This window comes from Saccostrea cucullata, unplaced genomic scaffold (assembly GCF_032062105.1).
Source record: "Saccostrea cucullata isolate Sc308-1 unplaced genomic scaffold, CSIRO_AGI_Scuc_v1 ctg939, whole genome shotgun sequence".
NCBI classification, from domain to species: domain Eukaryota; kingdom Metazoa; phylum Mollusca; class Bivalvia; order Ostreida; family Ostreidae; genus Saccostrea; species Saccostrea cuccullata.
Window position 1 is genome coordinate 108698 of NW_026925621.1, and position 21812 is coordinate 130509.

At 35.0% G+C, this 21812-nt stretch overlaps 1 protein-coding gene across 2 annotated transcripts in view; it reads left to right on the top strand.

The window, feature by feature from the left end:
- The first annotated feature begins 11257 nt into the window (after positions 1 to 11257).
- Positions 11258 to 21812, top strand: part of LOC134269365 (serine/threonine-protein kinase LATS1-like) — a 38241-nt gene continuing 27686 nt past the window's right edge. The window contains exons 1-2 of one of the 2 annotated variants that reach the window (XM_062751562.1): positions 11258 to 11379; positions 11893 to 12420. In XM_062751562.1, coding sequence (XP_062607546.1) covers positions 12058 to 12420 — 363 coding nt within the window. In that variant the 5' untranslated portion in view covers positions 11258 to 11379; positions 11893 to 12057. Of the gene's footprint in view, positions 11380 to 11464; positions 11709 to 11892; positions 12421 to 21812 lie in introns of those variants that run through there. The other variant, XM_062751563.1, reaches the window with a different exon arrangement.

The window sequence follows — 21812 nt, forward strand, 5'->3', positions numbered from 1 at the left end:
TCCACTGCGCCATACTGTACCATCGCACCATGCAGAACCACTGCACCATGCTGTGCACATTTCCATGCTGTACCACCGCATCATATTGTACTATTCTACCATGCAATACCACCACGTCATGCTATACCACATTCCCATGCTGTCCCGCTGTCCCACAGTGGTGTACCAACATGACATGAAGTACCACAACGCCATACTGTACCATCGCACCGTGCAGTACTACTGCATCATGCTATACCACATTTCCATGCTGTACCACCGCGCCATACTGTGCCATCGCAACATGCAGTACCACAACGCCATGCTATATACCACATTTCCATGCTATATCACCGCGCCATACGGCACCATCGCACTATGCAGTACTACCACGCCATGCTATACCACATTCCCATGCTGTACCAACCCACGCCACACGGCACCATCGCACCATGCATGATACCATCGCGCCTTGCTATACCACATCCCCATGCTGTACCACTGCCCATACCTCATAAACAAAAGATGCTCCACGTTTATGCCTCAATAGATATAGGACTGATCTTCTGACAACCAGACAGATAGAGAATAAAGTGACACACTTTCCACTTTACAGAATGTAAAACAACTGTCTTGTGTTTAAGAAGGACAAAGAGAAACAAAGTGACCCCTCTTGTTCCGCATGACTTCACCGGACTCGATCCAGACATTTCGGCATATAATCTGTGCAGGTAGATCTATGCAATGTCTAATAGTGAGTTGATCGTATATTAATAATACAAACAATCTCTTCACTTTGTAAGGTAATTGTGTGGTGCGTAAGTTTCTGATGAAAAACCCTTGGTGAGCGAAGATGGCGAGTGTGTCTGTGTGTGTTTTGAAAACACAATGCTTTGGATCAACCTCGATGCTATCGCAATGGTAATACATTATATGATCCGCCTTAAAATTCAAATACACTGTCCTATCAATTTTATTTTTCCTATATAAGTTTAGGGTGTAGTACTGATTTGAAGCAAGGATAAAGAAAGGAACAATACTAAGTAGTCGACATCCGACAGATAAACACACGATAACTGTTTGTCTGGGTCTGCAGAACGCTTCGCCTGTCTACCGTAACAATGAGATCTAACCACAGGGAGGGGGATGGAAGCAGTCTCAGTTTTCACGCTGTGTAGAGTTGCCATGATGGGGTTCCCTGCACTTTATCGTTTACGGATACATGGAGACCATACAGACTGTTTCCTTACTTTGTGAATTGAGGTGTCGCGTTTACCTATAAATCTGTACCCTGTTCACCATTGCTCTGGGTTTTAATTATGAAATTCTATACCTGATATTTTTATAAAAGACGTTTATGAGAATACACAGAGAGAAAAGGGAACATTCTTGCTTTCCCGCTTTATTTGTAGCACTAATGACAATACAAAAGAGGTGGAGATAATATAGTATGATACAGTTCACAAAACAGATCGTTCATCCAAAATTGGCAGAAAATGATTTTACTTCCAATTGCAAATAAACTTATCAATCAGGAAGAGATTCTACAATAAGTTGTATATGCCAACAAGACCATTATTTTGATATAATAGAATTTGAAAAATGCCGACTTTACATCATGTTACAACTTACATCAACTTATTTGTCATTAATCTTTAACCGTTTAAAACTTCATCAAAATCGGGCAGAACATTCTCTTGATCCATTTTAATTTTGAAGACAAACTAATATGTTGTAGGTGCTGAAATATTACTGTATAAACAGGAGAAGTCGACAATGAGAAAGTATTAAAAGCACCAAAGTTTGTTTTCTAGTTCAGTTTTACTGATAAATCTATTGGTCATCTGCAGAAAAATGAATACTCTTTAATTAATAATATATGATCACAAAGATAAATCTAAATCAAAGCCATATCAAGAGTTATCATGATTCTTCTTCATAAGAATGTGAAAGGTGGTCGCCTAAGAATCACAATTAGTGCCCATTGGTATTCCAAGAAATTGTTGACGGACCTGGCCACAAAAAAGTTGTTACGAAAATTTAATCAGTACCAACAGTTGTAATGAAATATTGTAACCAGAACCATTAGTTAGAATAGGCCAGGACTACTAATTACAATGATACCGTAACCAGAACCATTAGTTAGAATAGGCCATGGCTACTAATTACAATGAAATTGTAACCAGAACCATTAGTTAGAAAAGGCCAGGGCTACTAATTACAATGAAACCGTAACCAGAACCATTAGTTAAAATAGGCCAGGACTACTAATTACAATGAAAATGTAACCAGAGCCATTAGTTAGAATAGGCCAGGGCTACTAATCACAATGAAAATGTAATCAGTACCGCTAGTTAGAATAGACCAGGGCTATTAATTACAATGAAACCGTAACCAGAACCATTAGTTAGAATAGGCCAGGACTACTAATTACAATGAAAATGTAACCAGAGCCGTTAGTTAGAATAGGCCAGGACTACTAATTACAATGAAAATGTAATCCGTACCGCTAGTTAGAATAGGCCAGAACTACTAATTACAATGAAACCGTAACCAGAACCATTAGTTAAAAAAGGCCAGGGCTACTACTTACAATGAAACCGTAACCAGAACCATTAGTTAGAATAGGCCAGGGCTACTAATTACAATGAAACCGTAACCAGAACCATTAGTTAGAATAGGCCAGGGCTACTAATTACAATGAAAATGTAACCAGAACCATTAGTTAGAATAGGCCAGGCCTACTAATTACAATAAAACCGTAACCAGAACCATTAGTTAGAATAGGCCAGGGCTACTACTTACAATGAAACCGTAACCACAACCATTAGTTAAAAAAGGCAAGGGCTACTACTTACAATGAAACCGTAACCAGAACCATTAGTTAGAATAGGCCAGGGCTACTAATTACAATGAAAATGTAACCAGAACCATTAGTTAGAATAGGCCAGGGCTACTAATTACAATAAAACCGTAACCAGAACCATTAGTTAGAATAGTCCAGGGCTACTAATTACAATGAAAATGTAACCAGAGCCATTAGTTAAAACAGGCCAGGGCTACCAATTACAATGAAACCGTATCCAGAACCATTAGTTAGAATAGGCCAGGGCTACCAATTACAAGGAAAATGTATCCAGAACCATTAGTTAGAATAGGCCAGGACTACTAATTACAATGAAAATGTAACCAGAATCATTAGTTAGAATAGGCCAGGGCTACTAATTACAATGAAACCGTAACCAGAACCATTAGTTAGAATAGGCCAGGGCTACTAATTACAATGAAAATGTAACCAGAACCATTAGTTAGAATAGGCCAGGGCTACTAATTACAATGAAAATGTAACCAGAACCATTAGTTAGAATAGGCCAGGCCTACTAATTACAAAGAGACGGTAACCAGAACCATTAGTTAGAATAGGCCAGGGCTACCAATCACAATGAAAATGTAAGCAGAACCATTAGTTAGAATACGCCAGGGCTACTAATTACAATGAAAATGTAACCAGAGCCATTAGTTAGAATAGGCCAGGACTACCAATTACAATGAAATCGTAACCAGAACCATTATTAGAATAGGTCAGGGCTACCAATTACAATGAAACCGTAAACAGAACCATTAGTTAGAATAGGCCAGGGCTACTAATTACAATGAAAATGTAACAAGAACCATTAGTTAGAATAGGCTAGGGCTACTAATTACAATGAAAATGTAACCAGAACCACCTAGTTAGAATAGGCCAGGGCTACTAATTACAATGAAAATGTAACCAGAACCACCTAGTTAGAATAGGCCAGGGCTACCAATTACAATGAAAATGTAACCAGAACCATTAGTTAGAATAGGCCAGGGCTACTAATTACAATGAAAATGTAATCCGTACCGCTAGTTAGAAAAGGCCAGGACTACTAATTACAATGAAACCGTAACCAGAACCATTAGTTAGAATAGGCCAGGACTACTAATAACAATGAAAATGTAATCCATACCGCTAGTTAGAATAGGCCAGGACTACTAATTACAATGAAACCGTAACCAGAACCATTAGTTAGAATAGGCCAGAGCTACCAATTACAATGAAACCGTAACCAGAACCATTAGTTAGAGTGGGCCATGGCTACTAATTACAATGAAAATGTAACCAGAACCATTTGTTAGGATAGGCCAGGGCTACCAATTACAATGAAACCGTAACCAGAACCATTAGTTAGAATAGGCCAGGACTACAAATTACAATGAAAATGTAGTGGCCAACTTTTTCAAAGGCAAGTTACTTTCAATTCTTATTTTTTTTCCCACAATTCTTCGATATAACTATACTATGATCAAAAAGTGAGGGGGGGGGCAACTATCCCTTCAATGAACATTTCCTATAGTAAAGGTAATGTTCGGGAAAAATAGCTATGATTTTGTCCTTCATAAAAAAGTGGGGGGGGGGGCACAGACATATCCTTGCCCCCCAGATCTGAAAGTGGGGGGGGGGGGGGCTAGTGCCCCCCCCCCCCCCCCCTGTGACTACGCCTATGCTTAATGATACCCCCGCCTCCCATATGATCATAGTGGCAAAGTCCGTGGTTTGCTCTGGGAGACCCGAAATAAGTTTAAAATCAAAAAGTAAAAAAGGAAGTGCACAATGGCATTATGTTATAAAGAACCTGTGAAAGTATCAATATTTTTTATTCATGGAGTGGTATAGGAGGAGTTGCGGATAAGTGATATGTACCCTTCAATATTATAGAAATAACGGCAATAACCATGTTTCGCTATAGGAAACCGAAATATGTGTTCGATCAAAGGTTTACAAAGGCACGATGTAACAAAGATTGTGTGAAGGTCTCATCAAAATTCATCCATTGGTATAAGAGGAGTTGAGATAAGAGATTGGTACCCCAAATCGTAACAGACGGACGGACATCCCTATAACTATATACCCTTCCCCTTTTCAAGCGGGGGGGGGGGTAAAAAGTACTAAAGTAAACGATAATTTACAATAATAACTAATAAGTCACAATGTTTCCTTTTAAAATAACAATAAATCAATTTTTTACTATAGTAATGTGTAAATGTAAGTATCGTTACTTTGAAATTCAGTTATATTTCATCTCAGTTTCAATTTAAATCTTTCGTTATTGAAAGAAAAAAAAAAACAACTTACAAGCATATTCAAATATTATCAACTTGAAAATCATAATCAATGCTGAATTTATTCAATCACAATGCTCTCAATCACAAAAAAGTATAAAAATTTCATAATATTAAAATTCAGATGTCATAGTAATGTTTCCAACTGAAAAGGTAAGTTTCTAAGTGATGAAGTAAAGTTTCAAAGTGTAAAAATTTCAAAGGAAGGATATGGAAATAACGAACAGTATTCAATCTCAACGTCCATTAAACAATACAAAATAAGAGCAGAGCAAACACGGACCTCCGAAACATCAGAGGTGGTATTAGGTGCCATGGAGGAGTGAGCATCCCCTGCCGACCGGTCACACCCGCCGTGTGCTCGTTGTCATGATCAGGAAATAACGGAAAAAATCCGTCGTCAATTCAGTGTATAAATAATGGACTAACAATTAGTATGAAAAACGTCAGTCAGCATTTGACTCAATGATAAATTGTATTTGCTGACAAGGTCATTGTATCGACCATAGAATTTACGAAAGGGTGAAAGTGAAGTTTCAAAAATTTAAATTATAGTTTTAAATTAAGAAAGAGACATATAAAATGTAAAAGTAAAGTTTCAAAGTGTGAAAGCAAATTTTAAAAGTGTGAAAGTAAATTTTCAAAGTGTGTGAGTAAAGTAAAGTATAAACGTATCTAAATAAAGTACTAGTGTAAACTGTCAAAGTAATGTATAAAAGTAAAATAATAACTGAGATTTGTCAGGGGTCCTCGACTATAGTGGACTTCTGGCGTTCTAGGTATGTCTGAGCGCCTACTAATGGCAGTTGCTGCTTTTCCTGTATTCTTCCCCTCTGTCAAACCTCCTCTGAAATGACATTTTTACTTACGAATATATATACATTTCTTATTAAGTCTGCGGAATTCTTTCTTCAGATTTCCCTTCGCAAACTTACGATTACTAGTAATTAAGCCTTCGGTGTGTTTGCAAAAATTCACAGTGAATTTTATTTGCATTTAGAATGTTTGTTAAGCATTACACATACTCTCTTATTCTCTCTTAATAATGCAACATACATCTGTATGTTACATTGAGAACAAGGACATGCACGTGTCGTGTGATGTACTAATCCACCCTCCCCAGAGAAGCAGGGGGTATAGGGTAAACCGTATCATACATGTGGCTCCTACGATTCTATGTCCGCTATGTTAGAGAATCGGGAAAAATGGCAAATACTTGTCAGGTGCCGCTACAGATATGACGACGAACGGAGTCCCATCACCAAAGATAAGAGGGTGACGGGGACAGGTTTACCTGATAACGCAAATTCTCGGAATATCTCGCCCACATCAGGGTCACGAAAAGTTGTCCTGACAGCCAGCAGACATTCGAGGTATTCAGATTGCACTGTGAGATATTGGGGCACCTGATCCAGGGTTCACTGTCCTCTTCTCTTGTAGGGACTTAATATAACTATATAGCATCGTGTACTTTTACTTCCTTACTAAAAATAGAATAGACGTATAACTTAAACATATACTTGGTTCAAGGAGCGGGTGGTGTTGGTGATGGGGGTATTCCAGTTCCAAACGTCGCAAAAATTCTTAGTAATTCTATTCTGGTTATAACAAACTTTTTGATTGGCTGAAAAACGAATTTAAAATGTATAACTTGGGTTGCCTACGTCATGCTCGATGGCTTGCGTCAAAAAAGTATCAATCCGCTTGACGTTATATGCAGGATTCGCAAATGCCATGATCTAATAAAAATTTAATCTATCGTGTTCTGATTATCATGGTTTAGCAATCGAGATAAAATTCGAGATTCGTCCTATACCTTATGATTTGACCTAGTACGCACTAGTGATTGGTAATTAATTAATTATGCATTAATTTCTAGGTGTGGGTGGTGTATCATACTGGTAACTATATGTACATCTCATAATGTCTTCCATTTGACCTTATAAATGATGAATTCTTAGAAAACATCTTGACAATACCGTTAAGGATATTCCTTCTTCAACCAGGAAGGATAACTCTTTGATTTAATTATTACTTATTTATTATTTGATTCAAAAAGTCTCAAACGGAAGCTTTAAATTGAAAATTTTAATGCAACAATTTTCAATTTATGTATCTAAGGAATTATACCGTGAGTACCAATTGCGCCCCGTTCTTAGCAGACCTGTTTTTTGCACCCATAGGAAGCAGAATTTTTCCAACATTTTGCGTGAAATTTATTAAAGAAGAAAACACTTGCGGTGGCTTCAATTTGACATTAAGATAATATCGACAATGTAATGTCAATTAACAATGGTAATTTCCAGGCATTCTTATGTCGATACGATATCACAGAATCTGACACATTTGTTTCATACTTGGATATTTTACTTGAAAAGGACGTTAAAGGTAATCTAACAACCATGCAAGCTCTATACTATATGTCCTTATGTTATGCAGCAATATATCTTCATCACCTGCATACGGATAAATCTTCATTGATTCGATTGATTGATTGTATGTTGTTTATATAACGTCCCTCTCGAGAATTTTTCACTCATATGGAGATGCCATCACTTGCCGGTGGAGAGCGGCAAATTTTGCCCTATATTCGGCACTTAGGGCAATTGAGCAGGGGGAATCTTTTTCATGCCAGCACCTACTGTGACACGAGACTTCGGTTGAAACAGTCTCATCCGAAGGACCGGTCTCCACGTCCCACAAATGGATTCTAACCCGCGACGTAAGGATCAACTCCTTATTTCGCGACTGTTAGAGCAGACGCTCTAACCATTAATACGCCACGCGGGCGACATCCATTGATTCGAGACGCAAGAGCATACTCTATACATGTATGAACAATTTCTAAAAAGAGGTAAATTATTGACAAACAAGTTAATGAAACAAGATTATCAGCAGTCTCGTTTAAAGTCATCATTTCGTAAGTTCTATGGTCGATACAATGACCTCGTCGGTAAATACAATTTATCAATGACGTTTTCCATACTAATTGTTAGTCCATTATTTATACACTGAATTGAAGACGGATTTTCCCCTGATTTTAGAGGTCCGTGTTTGCTCTGCTCCTGTTTTATATTGTTTTATGGACTTTTGATCTGGAATACTGTTCGTTATCTCAATGTTTTATCTCAATGTTTTTCAACATTCTTTGAAAAAAACTTGACATTTGTACCACATAAAAGAATGTATGAAAAGTTTTATTCTCTTTGCATTTTAAAATAATTGAACTATTTATATATAGAATAAACTAATTTAAAAGTACCGTATACATATAAAAAAAACATGCAATTTTCTTTAAATGTCTGGATACATTTAGTTTTAGTTTTATCCTAAGGTATATATTTTGTTGACCGATATTTGAATTAGAAAATGCATAGTGTTTTATCTGCATTTTCTGAAATTTATTTGAGAATCACTATAATTTTCCCTTATGTGTTTTAATTAACTTTAAAGGGACATGGGCACAGTTTCAACTGAATTTTTATCCTTTGTTGATTAACAAACGAGATACAGAACATAAAGTTCTTCAAAACATAAACAAGGCTCATGCCTTGTATTGTGTTTACATATAGAAAATATCATATTTATAACAAATGAAATTTAGCAAATCACTGTAGAAACTGTCTAATCGTATTTAGAATTAACTTATTTATTGAAATTATCTGCTTTAAAGAACATATATTAGTATGTTAACCTATACAAACAAAAACATGACACGCACCCTGTTTACACAACAAAGATTTGGAACTCTATAAATCTGTCTTCTACACGACAAATGAAGTTCACATTTTGATGATCATTAGAAAGACCTTAGTTAAATACAGTAAAGCTCGTTTAGTACGAACACGGATATTGCGAATTCACGGATATAACGAAGTTATCTTGGATCCCCCAACTATATATATATTTAACGAATTCCTTATACGGATATAACGAATTACGGATTTAGCAAAGTAATTTCAGAGGTCCCAGTTACTTCGTTATTATCGAGTTTTACTGTATTTGCAAAAATGGGAAAATAAATTTGAAAATTTTTGCTGAAACTGTGTCCATGGCCCTTTAAGGATATGAAGTTTGAAGAAATGCACATTACTTTGAGAATTCAGTGACAACCTAACGTTAATCTTGGCCATAACATTTGAAGAAACAAGATGTGTTTGTGAAACACTGATGGCCCGTATGGCAACATTGCGAAGATTAAACTTTTCTTAAATGCAAATTTAATGTATTGGTACCCAAAGTAGGGTTTTCTCATTGCCAGACATTGGAAATACAATTGTGAAATATGAAAAGTTGGTCAAGTTTAAAGTTTTTTCATAAGTACGGAAATCTCCAAGGTCGAGGTCAAAAGTTAAGGTAATTGGTATCTAATGAAAGGTCCTGCCACAAAGAATACGTATATGAAGTATGGAAGCCCTAGCCCTAACCCTTCATAAGTTATGGCTAAGGTTATTTTTTTTTTTACAAAGTGAGTCAAACTCCAAGGTCAAGGTCAAAGTTCTTGAAAGCAAATGAAAGGTCTTGTTACAAGGATCAAATATGTAAAATATGAAAGAACTAGCCCTAACCCTTTAAAAGCTATGGTCATAGTTTGCTTTTTAAAAGTGGGTCAAACTCCAAGGTCAAAGGGTCAAAGTTCTTGGTCTCCAATGAAGGGTCTTTTCACAAGGATTACATATGTGAAGTATGAAAGCACTAGCCCCTACGGTTCAAAAGTTATGGCCAATGTTATTTTTTTCATAAGTACGGAATCTCCAAGGTCATAAGGTCAAAGATGTTGGTATCCAATGAAAGGTCTCCAAAGAATACATATTTGAAGGAAAAAGGAAAGACATTACACACAGACAGAAACAATTTGCCACAATTGAATAAAACAATTTTTTTTTTCGCGGGAGGGGGTGTTAAAGATAACTCAGTTAAAGGTTCGTGAGTTTTTGACACAAGAGAATTGCATGTATTCATTATCTATAATGTTATCATTAACATTTATGAAGTTCTATGAATTAATTTCATGTATAGAGAAAAACTCTAAAATATACAGTATTCGTGTACTTGCAGTGTAAAATTAAAGGTTTTCACGTAATATTATATCTTTGAAATAAACGATTTTTATGAAGAATGTAATTGTAAAATAAAGGTTTTCATTTATAGAGTAACTGATGACAAACAAACGATTAATTTTCAAGTAAAGAGTAACTCAAAATAAAACTTCATGTTGGGAGTATAACAGATATTATTAAGTAAAAGGTTAAAACGATATCGTAGAGAGTAGCTTAAATAACTGTAAATTCAAATAAACAAAGAAAACAACGAAGTAAGTTTTTGTGATGTTAGTTCGTACTTTTTAGCGCTTTTAAAGATTTTTCATGCACATTTTCGTTACCCCCCCCCACTTTCTAACACATACACATTGTAAAGGAAAATCAATAATTATTGGTTATTTTCAATTACAATTCTGTAATATTTAAAACAAAATGAATAATGTAATAATAGCTATAGGCGTGTTTCAGAAAAACAAAAAAAGTGCGTGTTTCCATCAACATCTGGCGCTTCCAGAAATAAACACATACATTAAATCTCTCGATATTTTACATTTGAAAATATATAAACAAAGCAATGTTCCTATTCTACTAAAAGAAAAAAGAAGTAGATCTCTAGTTTACGTGAGCAAGAGGAGAAAAATAGAAACTGGTTTGTTTGAAATAGATCTATTGTGTTCACAAATCTCTGCTCTCATTTTAAAATTTTATTCGACTGTTTTTTAACATCAAAAGAACATAAAAAAATAAATGAAAATCATTTGATGTCTTTGTGTGTACCATCTGAAATGGTTTGTGAGTATATCCTTTGATGTGCAGAAAAGATATGCAATCAATATATTTACCACTAAAAGTGTTATAAAGTGTCACGTGGTCGCTCAGGAATGTCAACAATGTTATGGGCGTAATCGCATGTCAATCACACACGGGAACGGACGAGTCCATTGTGTAAGGGGAGAAGTGCTCAATGAGCGAATAATATTTTAAATGATTTCATCCTTTGAAGTTCTGATTGATGACTGCTGTTTACATTATGTAAATTTGAGTATTTTCTTTTTGTGCAATGAATAAATTCTTTTCAAGTCTGGGAAATTAGACATGTTTATATTTAGGTCAAACAACCTGACTTCGGAATGTTACCCCTAGATAATACAGACGTCCAATACCCGAATATTGAATTTAGAGGAGTCCTAGTGCAGGTTATGGGATTTTTCGGGTAAGTTTTGACGCCTGTTTTTACCTTTTGATTACTATCAATTGTTTGATGACATATTTGGTTGTATTTCGTCCCTCCTGTAATCCCTGGACACCGACAGACGCAGATCCGTTAAATTTCTCGCTCGGTATTCGTAAGAAAACCTCGGAAGGCTTAACAACATGGCGGCGCAATTGTCAATATCGTGTAGAACTGTGTATCAAAAATCTCTCTTATTTGGTGAGGACTGTATTCTGAGATAGTGTCAGTTGATTTTTGTCAGTGTAGACTCTGTTGTGAGGGAGATTTAGTCGACAACAGGTGCCCGTCTGGTGAAACATATTGGAAAGGTAAGTCACTCGTGTAGTGTCATGACGGCAGGTCGCTCACGTTTGTACAGGGGCCATTACAGGCGAAGATTCCTCACTTCCTCGACAATGACAGCCCAGCCTGGTCCCTGCCTCTGTAATTGAGGGGCAGATTGATGTGAAAGTAATGTTTGTAATATTCAGCCTTGTTTTTCTTTTCTTTCAGAATTGGTCAATGGCCTAATTCTCTCACAATGTGATTGTGTTTGGGTATTTTTTTTCTTCTCCCTATGTGATTTGGAAAATTAAGTGAAGGATTTATTTCTGAAATTGGATGTACATACATCAGCAAGATTTATCAGGAAAGGAGTACACATGGTAAAGTTTGTATATGATGTCCCGAAAAGAGGACCTCACATCGGGCCGCAGACCGCTGGTCATCAGCGGCCCGAATCGACAGATGCTGCACGATCTGAGAGAAAGTCTCAGTCACATTCGCGGCTCTCAGTCTGACCAATCAGATCCACTTCCCAATCGCCCAGAATTATCCCAGAGCACACCAAACTTGGTAGAAAGCAAGTCCAGTTTCTCGCGAGATGGGTATAACAGGAAAGCTCTGGCTCAGATTCGCAGTAAACTGCGACCATTTCAGACGGACAGGAACGACGATGGGATGTCTAACAGTACGGGGGCATTGTCCCAGGCCAGCGAGGAGGGGGAGACTAAAGGGGCAAGCCTAGAGGACCCGGCTCAGGTGAGTACAACTTATGCAAAGACAGCGCTGAGGGCTGACCACACATTTGGTTAAGACGAGACCTTGTCAATTTACACAACCCAGACAAGGGGATGCCTTAATAAATTTACCCCACAATATTAGGTCAATATCATGATTATATTGCATTCCTTCATGTTGTGGTGTAGCTTCATTCAGAATGGTCCATTGTAGTTAAGCTTATGTATAAGGTACCCAATGAAAGTTGACCAATGTTACCTGATTTTACCAAGTTTATGTTAATAACTTTTAAATTTTGAATGGCCTTAAACCCAATGAATGGTTTTTCACTGACACATGATATGATTAAGAATCTCAGGTCAACTGGTCTCTGTGCATAATGGAGAAAATGTTGAATGTAAAAAACTAAAAATATCTTCAGATTTTCCCCAAATATTACAGCATATTACAGACTCCTTCCCATATATGCTAGCTGATCAATTTTACCACTCACGGTCTTGATTGTATAAGAATATTATATAATAGGGATGGGTATTACCAAAAATTTCGTATCGTGATATATCATGATTTTCCCCCAAAATATTACTACAATATCATGATATTTTTACTACAAGCAAATTTTACAATAATTTTAAATGAATAGTCATTATTTTTCTGAAATTATACTAGAAAAACGAAATTTCACTTTTTTGAAATTTTATATACCTAAAATTGATCAAGTTTGGATGATAAGATGCCGTTTTTTTACCTTTTACAACATTTTTTTAGACTTTCTGTAATCGTAATTTGAAAGATTGAACAAATAAATGAATAATTTCTGGACTTTATAATATGTACCTAAATACCGGTATTTAGGTCTTCGTATCATGATATGTATCACGCAATAAAAAATCGAGATATACCGGTATACCGATAAAATCGCACATCCCTAAATATAAATTATGTATAATATCACGGTTATCATGATTATTATTAAGAGTATTGGTTCAAATTCTAATGGATGAAAGTGATTTTTCACCTCCAGAAAATTTGTATTAAAAGTTGCATGAAATTAAACATTGTAAGATATCCTGGAGTTAATTCTGCTGTTTTTTGTCCTATTGAATTTTCAGTTTTCTTCAACTTGTTGAAAGTGGCTCAATCCAGAATTTGGCTCTAACTATTATTACTTTGCTCAGTTGAAAAGTTCTATAAAATTTTTAATTTAAGAAAAGTCATGAGCAGGTGCCATTAGAATTTGTATTGCTGTTTTGGTGTCACATATTGGAAAGTTTGAGAGAGAGATAGAGATTAAGAGAGGCAGAGAGAGGTGGGGGGAGTGATTCATACATTAGGTGAATCTGTACATGATGCAACATTTGCCAAAATGCAGATGCACATGAGTTTAGAGGTAGCGAGTTTGTCAAAAAAGATTTAGTGTCTCTGGTTACTTGTTAATTAAAGGAACAAATCTCATCAAGAAATTTGTATTTTAGGTGATAACACCTTGACCTACTTTGACCTACCTTGACCTGATTATGTAACAGTGACCTAGGTGGGAGCATATTAATTTGTTATCTAAAAAACTAACAGAATTGTTTACAACAACAACAAAACAAACAAATGACACTCGGATGAAAAAAGTGGATTTTTATGTTCATAAAACATGTAAAAACTACCATGTTGAATGTTCTATAATTTGAATTTAGAGTCAGACTTTGTTAAATCATAAATAGGTGCCTCAATATTGTCACCATTAACTAAGGTCCCATGTGTCGATTCTTCACTTGCTTGAATAACATGAATAAAGGCCTTGGAACTGGGGGGTTGGGTTGGTTTAGCCCCCCCTTTTTTTTTCAATCTAGACATGTTGCAGTGTAACTGTGTATAGTGTGGTAGAGTTTGGAAAATAAATTGAACTGAAAGAAGTTTGATCCTACACACTATGTTTATGGATATATTTTATCACAATTCCATAGATCTACATTTTACACATGTTACATATGATATATTCATATTTTATCCTTGTATAAATATGGCAAGTGATGTAATAGTTTCTATAGAAAAACACCCACCTATGTTTAAATGGCAGATATTTGATAATATGACCATTGTATTGATAGATTTATTGCTTTGAATTTTTTTTCTCCTTCCTGAAATTTTGATTTTTTTTAATGATAAAATCATATTAATCTTTCATTGTCATGATTATTCTGTAAATCATTGAATTTTTGCAACACTAAATTTTCACTAGGTAGGAGCTTATTGTTATTTATGAGCTAGAGGAAATGCTCACCCATTCTGGTTATTGCTGTGTAGATATTTACTATAAAATATGTACATTACAGGGTTCGACACTAACATTTTAAGGCTTTGGTCCGGCCGGACTAGTGCTTCTCTACTTTTACTCCGCGATAATTTTTTTGTCAAAAATATAAATAAATAAATAGAATTTATGTTGCAATGTATTTTTTGATACTTTTTGAAATAAACAAAGCATTTACCTGAAATGTTTATACCAAGAATTCGTTGAAATCGCTCAGTCAGGAACTACGATCGTATTCCTGATCTCATTTGTTTTTCGCTATACAATATTACATCATCCAAACATCCGACATCTTTCTATATGCATCATACAAAATCATGATCCCTAAAATGTTTGATTTCATACCAATGAGTCCTAAAATTAAGCGCCAAATTGACTCAGTATAACCTAACTTCCCGCCAAGAAATAAGAAAGTTAAAAATAAATGCAGGGTTTTCCAGTGAAAGTTGGAGAATTGAACATCGGTAAATTCCTTTTTTTCCCCAGAAATCTTTATTAGTCCGTTCGGACTAATTAGCTTCAAATTTTATTAGACCGAATGAAAATGTATTAGTCTGAGACTAACGGACTAACGTTAATGTCGAACCCTGCATTAAATGTGCTAAAGAAAAATATACTTATCAGGAATAAAATTTTTGCAAATAGAATGTAAATTGACATAAATCTGGGGGTATGTCTTTTAACCACAATGAACCACAAGGAACCACAATGAACCACAATGAACCACAAGGAAACCACAAGGAACCACAATGAAACCACAAGGAACCAATTTACAATTATTATAATTTTTTTACTCTTAAAATATTCATTACAGTACTATTTTTAATAATATGCAATTTATCCAAATTTTTGCAACTTTGGGATATTCTCATTGTTCTTTTTTTTTTCAAAATTAAAGCAGCAGTGCATTAGAAAAAAATTATGGTATACATGTACAACACAAGAGCGAGGCCTCTTGTTTCTTATAATGCTTTCGCCTATACAATTATAAACATAGGTAATCAGAGATTACAGAGCTCACCTCAATGAATGTTGTCTTTAAGTAAGGCAAAGTCACACAATTAACCAACAAAAAGTATACATTCCAAAAATGAAAATATTTTTAAAAGCAATTTTGATCTGATACTTTGAAATAGACCTACATAAAAAATTTAAAATACTTCTTCCTCATGAAAATGTAATAAAATCCAGGATCTGAAGCAAATGTCCTTGTGGTTTCATTGTGGTTCCTTGTGGTTTCATTGTGGTTCATTGTGGTTCCTTGTGGTTCATTGTGGTTAAAAGACATACCCTAAATCTGGTACTTTTTTGAAAATATTTTTTTTTTGGTGAATTTACAGTATTTACCTGACTAGTACAGAGAGCGTCTCCATCTATGGGTGTAAAATTCTGGAGAGGGACATTAAACAATAATCAGTCAATCCAGTATAGAGTACAGCTGACTAGGTATCTAGTTTCCTGGAATTTGTGTTCGATCCCCTTTGACGAATTGTCAAAAAGATATGTTGAAAAAAAAAAAAAACAAAAACGTGGTGAAGGAAAATGAAAGGGAAAATACAGAGAGAGAGAGAGAGAGAGAGAGAGAGAGAGAGAGAGAGAGAAAGAGAGAGAAAGATCAGAAAAAGAGGAGTGGTGCTGAAATTGTATCCTAAATCTTATGTAATTATCAATTTGAATATATACAAATGACTAGATGACCATTTTAACTTCCTATTGAGCAAATTAGAAATTCAAATGGTGGGCTTATGGTGGAATAAACTAATTTTCTCTTTAATTCGATTTGTTTTAACATGCTTTTGTATATCAATTCACCAGCTTTGATGGAATTCTGGAAGCCAACAAAATTGGAAGGTTGGTGGTGGTGGGATAATTTTTGTAGATTGGTTAAGATGTGTAGGTCAGTCCATAGGATCACTAACAAATGTTCCTTTATCAGATATTACTTAAATTCCAGTATTTGATTATGTTTTTTTAATAGCTTATAAAAAGTGAACTGAAAACTTTGAAAATCTTAGTCCTGAGTGCTGATCCTAGCAGCCTTAAGGATTTAAACTTGGCAATGACACAAACAGATTTTGAGGAGCCATGGATATTGTTCTTGACTTGCCTACATCACTCTACCAGATTGTTGTTGATCTGTATTCACTGTACCAGATTGTTGTTGACCTTTCATCACTGTACCAGATTGTTGTTGATCTGTCATCACTGTACCAGATTGTTGTTGAATTATCATCACTGTACCAGATTGTTATTGACCAGTCTTCTATTACCAGATTGTTGTTGATCTGTCTTCACTGTACCAGATTGTTGTTGATCTGTTATCAATGTACCAGATTGTTGTTGATCTTTCATCATTGTACCAGATTGTTATTGACCTGTCATCACTGTACCAGATTGTTGTTGAATTATCATCACTGTACCAGATTGTTATTGACCTGTCATCACTGTACCAGATTGTTGTTGATCTGTCTTCACTGTACCAGATTGTTGTTGACCAGTCATCACTGTACCAGATTGTTCTTGATCTGTCATCACTGTACCAGATTGTTGTTGACTTGTCTTTACTGTACCAGATTGTTGATTTATCATCACTGTACCAGATTGTTATTGACCTTTCTTCACTGTACCAGATTGTTGTTGATCTGTCATCACTGTACCAGATTGTTGTTGATCTGTCTTCACTGTACCAGATTGTTGTTAATCTGTTTTCACTGTACCAGATTGTTGTTGATCTGTATTCACTGTACCAGATTGTTGTTGATCTGTATTCATGGTACCAGATTGTTGTTGATCTAGCATCACTGTACCAGATTGTTGTTGACCTGTCTTCACTGTACCAGATTGTTGTTGACCTTTCTTCACTGTACCAGATTGTTGTTGATCTGTTTTCACTGTACCAGATTGTTGTTGATCTGTATTCACTGTACCAGATTGTTGTTGACCTGTCTTCACTGTACCAAATTGGTGTTGACCTATCATCACTGTACTCACTGTACCAGATTGTTGTTGACCTTTCTTCACTGAACCAGATTGTTGTTGATCTGTTATCAATGTACCAGATTGTTGTTGATCTTTCATCATTGTACGAGATTGTTATTGACCAGTCATCACTGTACCAGATTATTGTTGATTTATCATCACTGTACCAGATTGTTTGTACCAGATTGTTGTTGATTGTCTTCACTGTACCAGATTGTTGTTGACCTTTCTTCACTGTACCAGATTGTTGTTGATCTGTTTTCACTGTACCAGATTGTTGTTGATCTGTATTCACTGTACCAGATTGTTGTTGACCTGTCTTCACTGTACCAAATTGGTGTTGACCTATCATCACTGTACTCACTGTAGCAGATTGTTGTTGACCTTTCTTCACTGAACCAGATTGTTGTTGATTTGTCATCACTGTACCAGATTGTTGTTGAATTATCATCACTGTACCAGATTGTTGTTGACCAGTCTTCTATTACCAGATTGTTGTTGACCTGTATTCACTGTACCAGATTGTTGTTGATCTGTATTCATGGTACCAGATTGTTGTTGATCTGTCTTCACTGTACCAGATTGTTATTGACCAGTCATCACTGTACCAGATTGTTGTTGATTTATCATCACTGTACCAGATTGTTGTTGATTTGTCTTCACTGTACCAGATTGTTTTTGATCTGTTTTCACTGTACCAGATTGTTGTTGATCTGTCATCACTGTACCAGATTGTTGTTGACTTGTTTTCACGGTACCAGATTGTTGTTGATCTGTCATCACTGTACCAGATTGTTGTTGATTTATCATCACTGTACCAGATTGTTGTTGATTTGTCATCACTGTACCAGATTGTTGTTGATTTATCATCACTGTACCAGATTGTTGTTGATTTATCATCACTGTACCAGATTGTTGTTGATCTGTCATCACTGTACCAGATTGTTGTTGATCTGTTTTCACTGTACCAGATTGTTATTGGCCAGTCATCACTGTACCAGATTGTTATTGACCAGTCATCACTGTACCAGAATGTTGTTGATTTATCATCACTGTACTAGATTGTTGTTGATCTGTTTTCACTGTACCAGATTGTTGTTGATCTGTCATCACTGTACCAGATTGTTGTTGATCTGTCATCACTGTACCAGATTGTTGCTAATAGTACTTTGCGGAACGAAACGAAACGGAACGGAACCAGTTGTGGGGCACCCTAGGGGGGCGGGGGATAAAAATAAATATATTATATATAATAAAATGAATATAATACGTTACTTTATTACAAATTATTCGGCCATTCTATATCTTAAGAAACCAACCCAAAAAAGTGTCAAGGGTCTGAAGTAGAGGACCATGAAATAAGATGTCTATAAGTCATGAATTATTCTGTCGTTGAGTTTTTTATCTAGCTGCTGTGTCAACTGAAGTGACTATGTGAATTGTATTGAATGAGAGACGTACACCTATCATTGATGTAAAAATTTATTTATGTTTTTCTTTCAAAGTTTATTGTCAAAAGATTAAAAAGGATATCGTTCATCTGCAGTCTAATGGTAAAGAGAGTTGTCGCGCTTTGCCAGTATGGTCATTATTTGGTTCCGTTTCGTTCCGCTAAATACCAATATCTGTGTGGGTATTAGTATTTAGCGAAACGGAACGAAACACGTCAGTTAAGTTGGAATAAGATGATACACATACAAGCATTTTGTTGTTATTCATTTCATCTCATCTTTTTAATTATTAAAATTAAATTCAAGGTGGAAAATAAAATATAAGAGACAAGGATGTTCGAGGAGGCAAGTAATTCAAAAATCTTGCCTTTATATCAGTTATACATGTATTATATATACAAATACAATCGCAGGCCTTGATGTAGAGAAGACAACGTAAATTCTCTCTATCTTCAACTAAATCGAAACGCAAAATAATTGTAAAATTATTATGTAAAGTTTTATTTTAAAATGCGAAATTTTTAATTTGCTGTATGCTAACAAATATGTTTACTACTTTAACCTTGATTTATATCTTAAAACATTCAGTTTTGTGCTATTAAGAAAGGAAACACACACAAACGGGTTCCGTTCCGTTTCGCAAAATACCAATATCCACTACAATATTAGTTCTTTGCGAAACGGAACGGAACTATAATATCAAGGGTTTTAAAACCCTGTTAATGAACGACGTGAGATAAGTTTTGTGCCTTGTAAGGATTTGAATTTAAAAATCATGCTCAGCAAGAAAATTAATTTAACAACAATCCTAAAAATTCTTGTTTTCTTTACATACAAAAGTTTTGTTAAGTTTTCATTTTCTGTAAGTAAATTAAACACCATTTATATTTGAAAAAAAGAGGAAAGAAACAGTATTTCAAAATGATCAAATCTTGTTCCGTTCCGCAAATTACCAATATCCACACGGGTATCGGTACTTTGCGGAACGAAACGGAACCACATCTTTTCATTTCAAGAGAAAAAAAATAAGAAACAACCTAAATCTGCTGGAGTATTCAACAGGCAATTTTAAAGCTTTCATAAATCCTGGGTAAATCTGAATATTCCAAAATTAGTTTACCTGAAAGAACAAGTCATTTTTATTACAGAAAAATATGACATTCATGTAACAACTTTATTCTTCATATATTTATTTCATTGTGTTTCAATTTTGATGAGATTCGTTTAGTTCCGCTGAATACTCATTTCTATAGTGACTGACTATGTGAACTGTATTGAAAGGAAGACGTACACTGTACATCTATCATTGATGTAAAAATTTATTAATGCTTTTATATCAGATATTATTATCAAAATATAAAAAGAATATCGTTCATGTGCTGAGTCTAAAGGTAAAGAGAGTTGTCGCGCTTTGCCAGTGTGGTTATTCTCTGGTTCCGTTTCGTTCCGCTAAATACCAATACCCGTGTGGATATTGGTATTTAGCGGAACGGAACGGAACAAGGTACTGAATGTGTGCATATAGGCAAAACCCATCAGCCACGCAATTCTAAATTGATAGGACCCAACACAGTGCTGTGATTTTTCTTATTTCTCTTTGATTTTGACATTGATTTGAATAAGTTATTCTTATTGACATATTTGTATTTACAGCAGTGTGTTTCGGCGGTTTTGTATCGTATTGGTGTATTAAAAATCTAAATCACTTGTACAGAATTATACAGAAATTAGTATTCAGCGAAACTAAACGAATCTCATCAAATTGAAACACTATGAAATAAATATATGAAGAATAAAGTTGTTACATGAATGTCATATTTTTCTTTAATAAAAATGACTTGTTCTTTCAGGTAAACTAATTTTGGAATATTCAGATTTACCCAGGATTTATGAAAGCTTTAAAATTGCCTGTTGAATACTCCAGCAGATTTAGGTTGTTTCTTATTTTTTTCTCTTTAAATGAAAAGATGTGGTTCCATTTCGTTCCGCAAAGTACCGATACCCATGTGGATATTGGTAATTTGCGGAACGGAACGGAACAAGATTTGATCATTTTGAAATGCTGTTTCTTTCCTCTTCTTTTCAAATATAAATGGTGTTTGTAACTTACAGAAAATGAAAACTTAACAAAAATTTTCGTTTGTTTGTATATAAAGAAAACAAGAATTTTTAGGATTGTTGTTAAATTAATTTTCTTGCTGAGCATGATTTTTAAATTCAAATCCTTACAAGGCACAAAACTTATCTCACGTTGTTCATTAACAGGGTTTTAAAACCCTTGATATTATAGTTCCGTTCCGTTTCGCAAAGTACTAATATTGTAGTGGATATTGGTATTTTGCGAAACGGAACGGAACCCGTTTGTGTGTTTTCTTTCTTATTAGCACAGAACTGAATGTTTTAAGGTATAAATCAAGTAGTAAACATATTTGTTAGCATACAGCAAATTAAAAATTACGCGTTTTAAAATATAATTTTACATAATAATGTTACAATTATTTTGCATATCGATTTAGTTGAAGATAGAGATATGGTATTTACGTTTTCTTCTCTACATCAAGGCCTGCGATTGTATTTGTATATATAATACATGTATAACTGATATATAGACAAGACTTTTGAAGAAGTTTGAAAGGTAAAAAAAGTATGCTTTATTGTGCTGGATATATGATGGATGA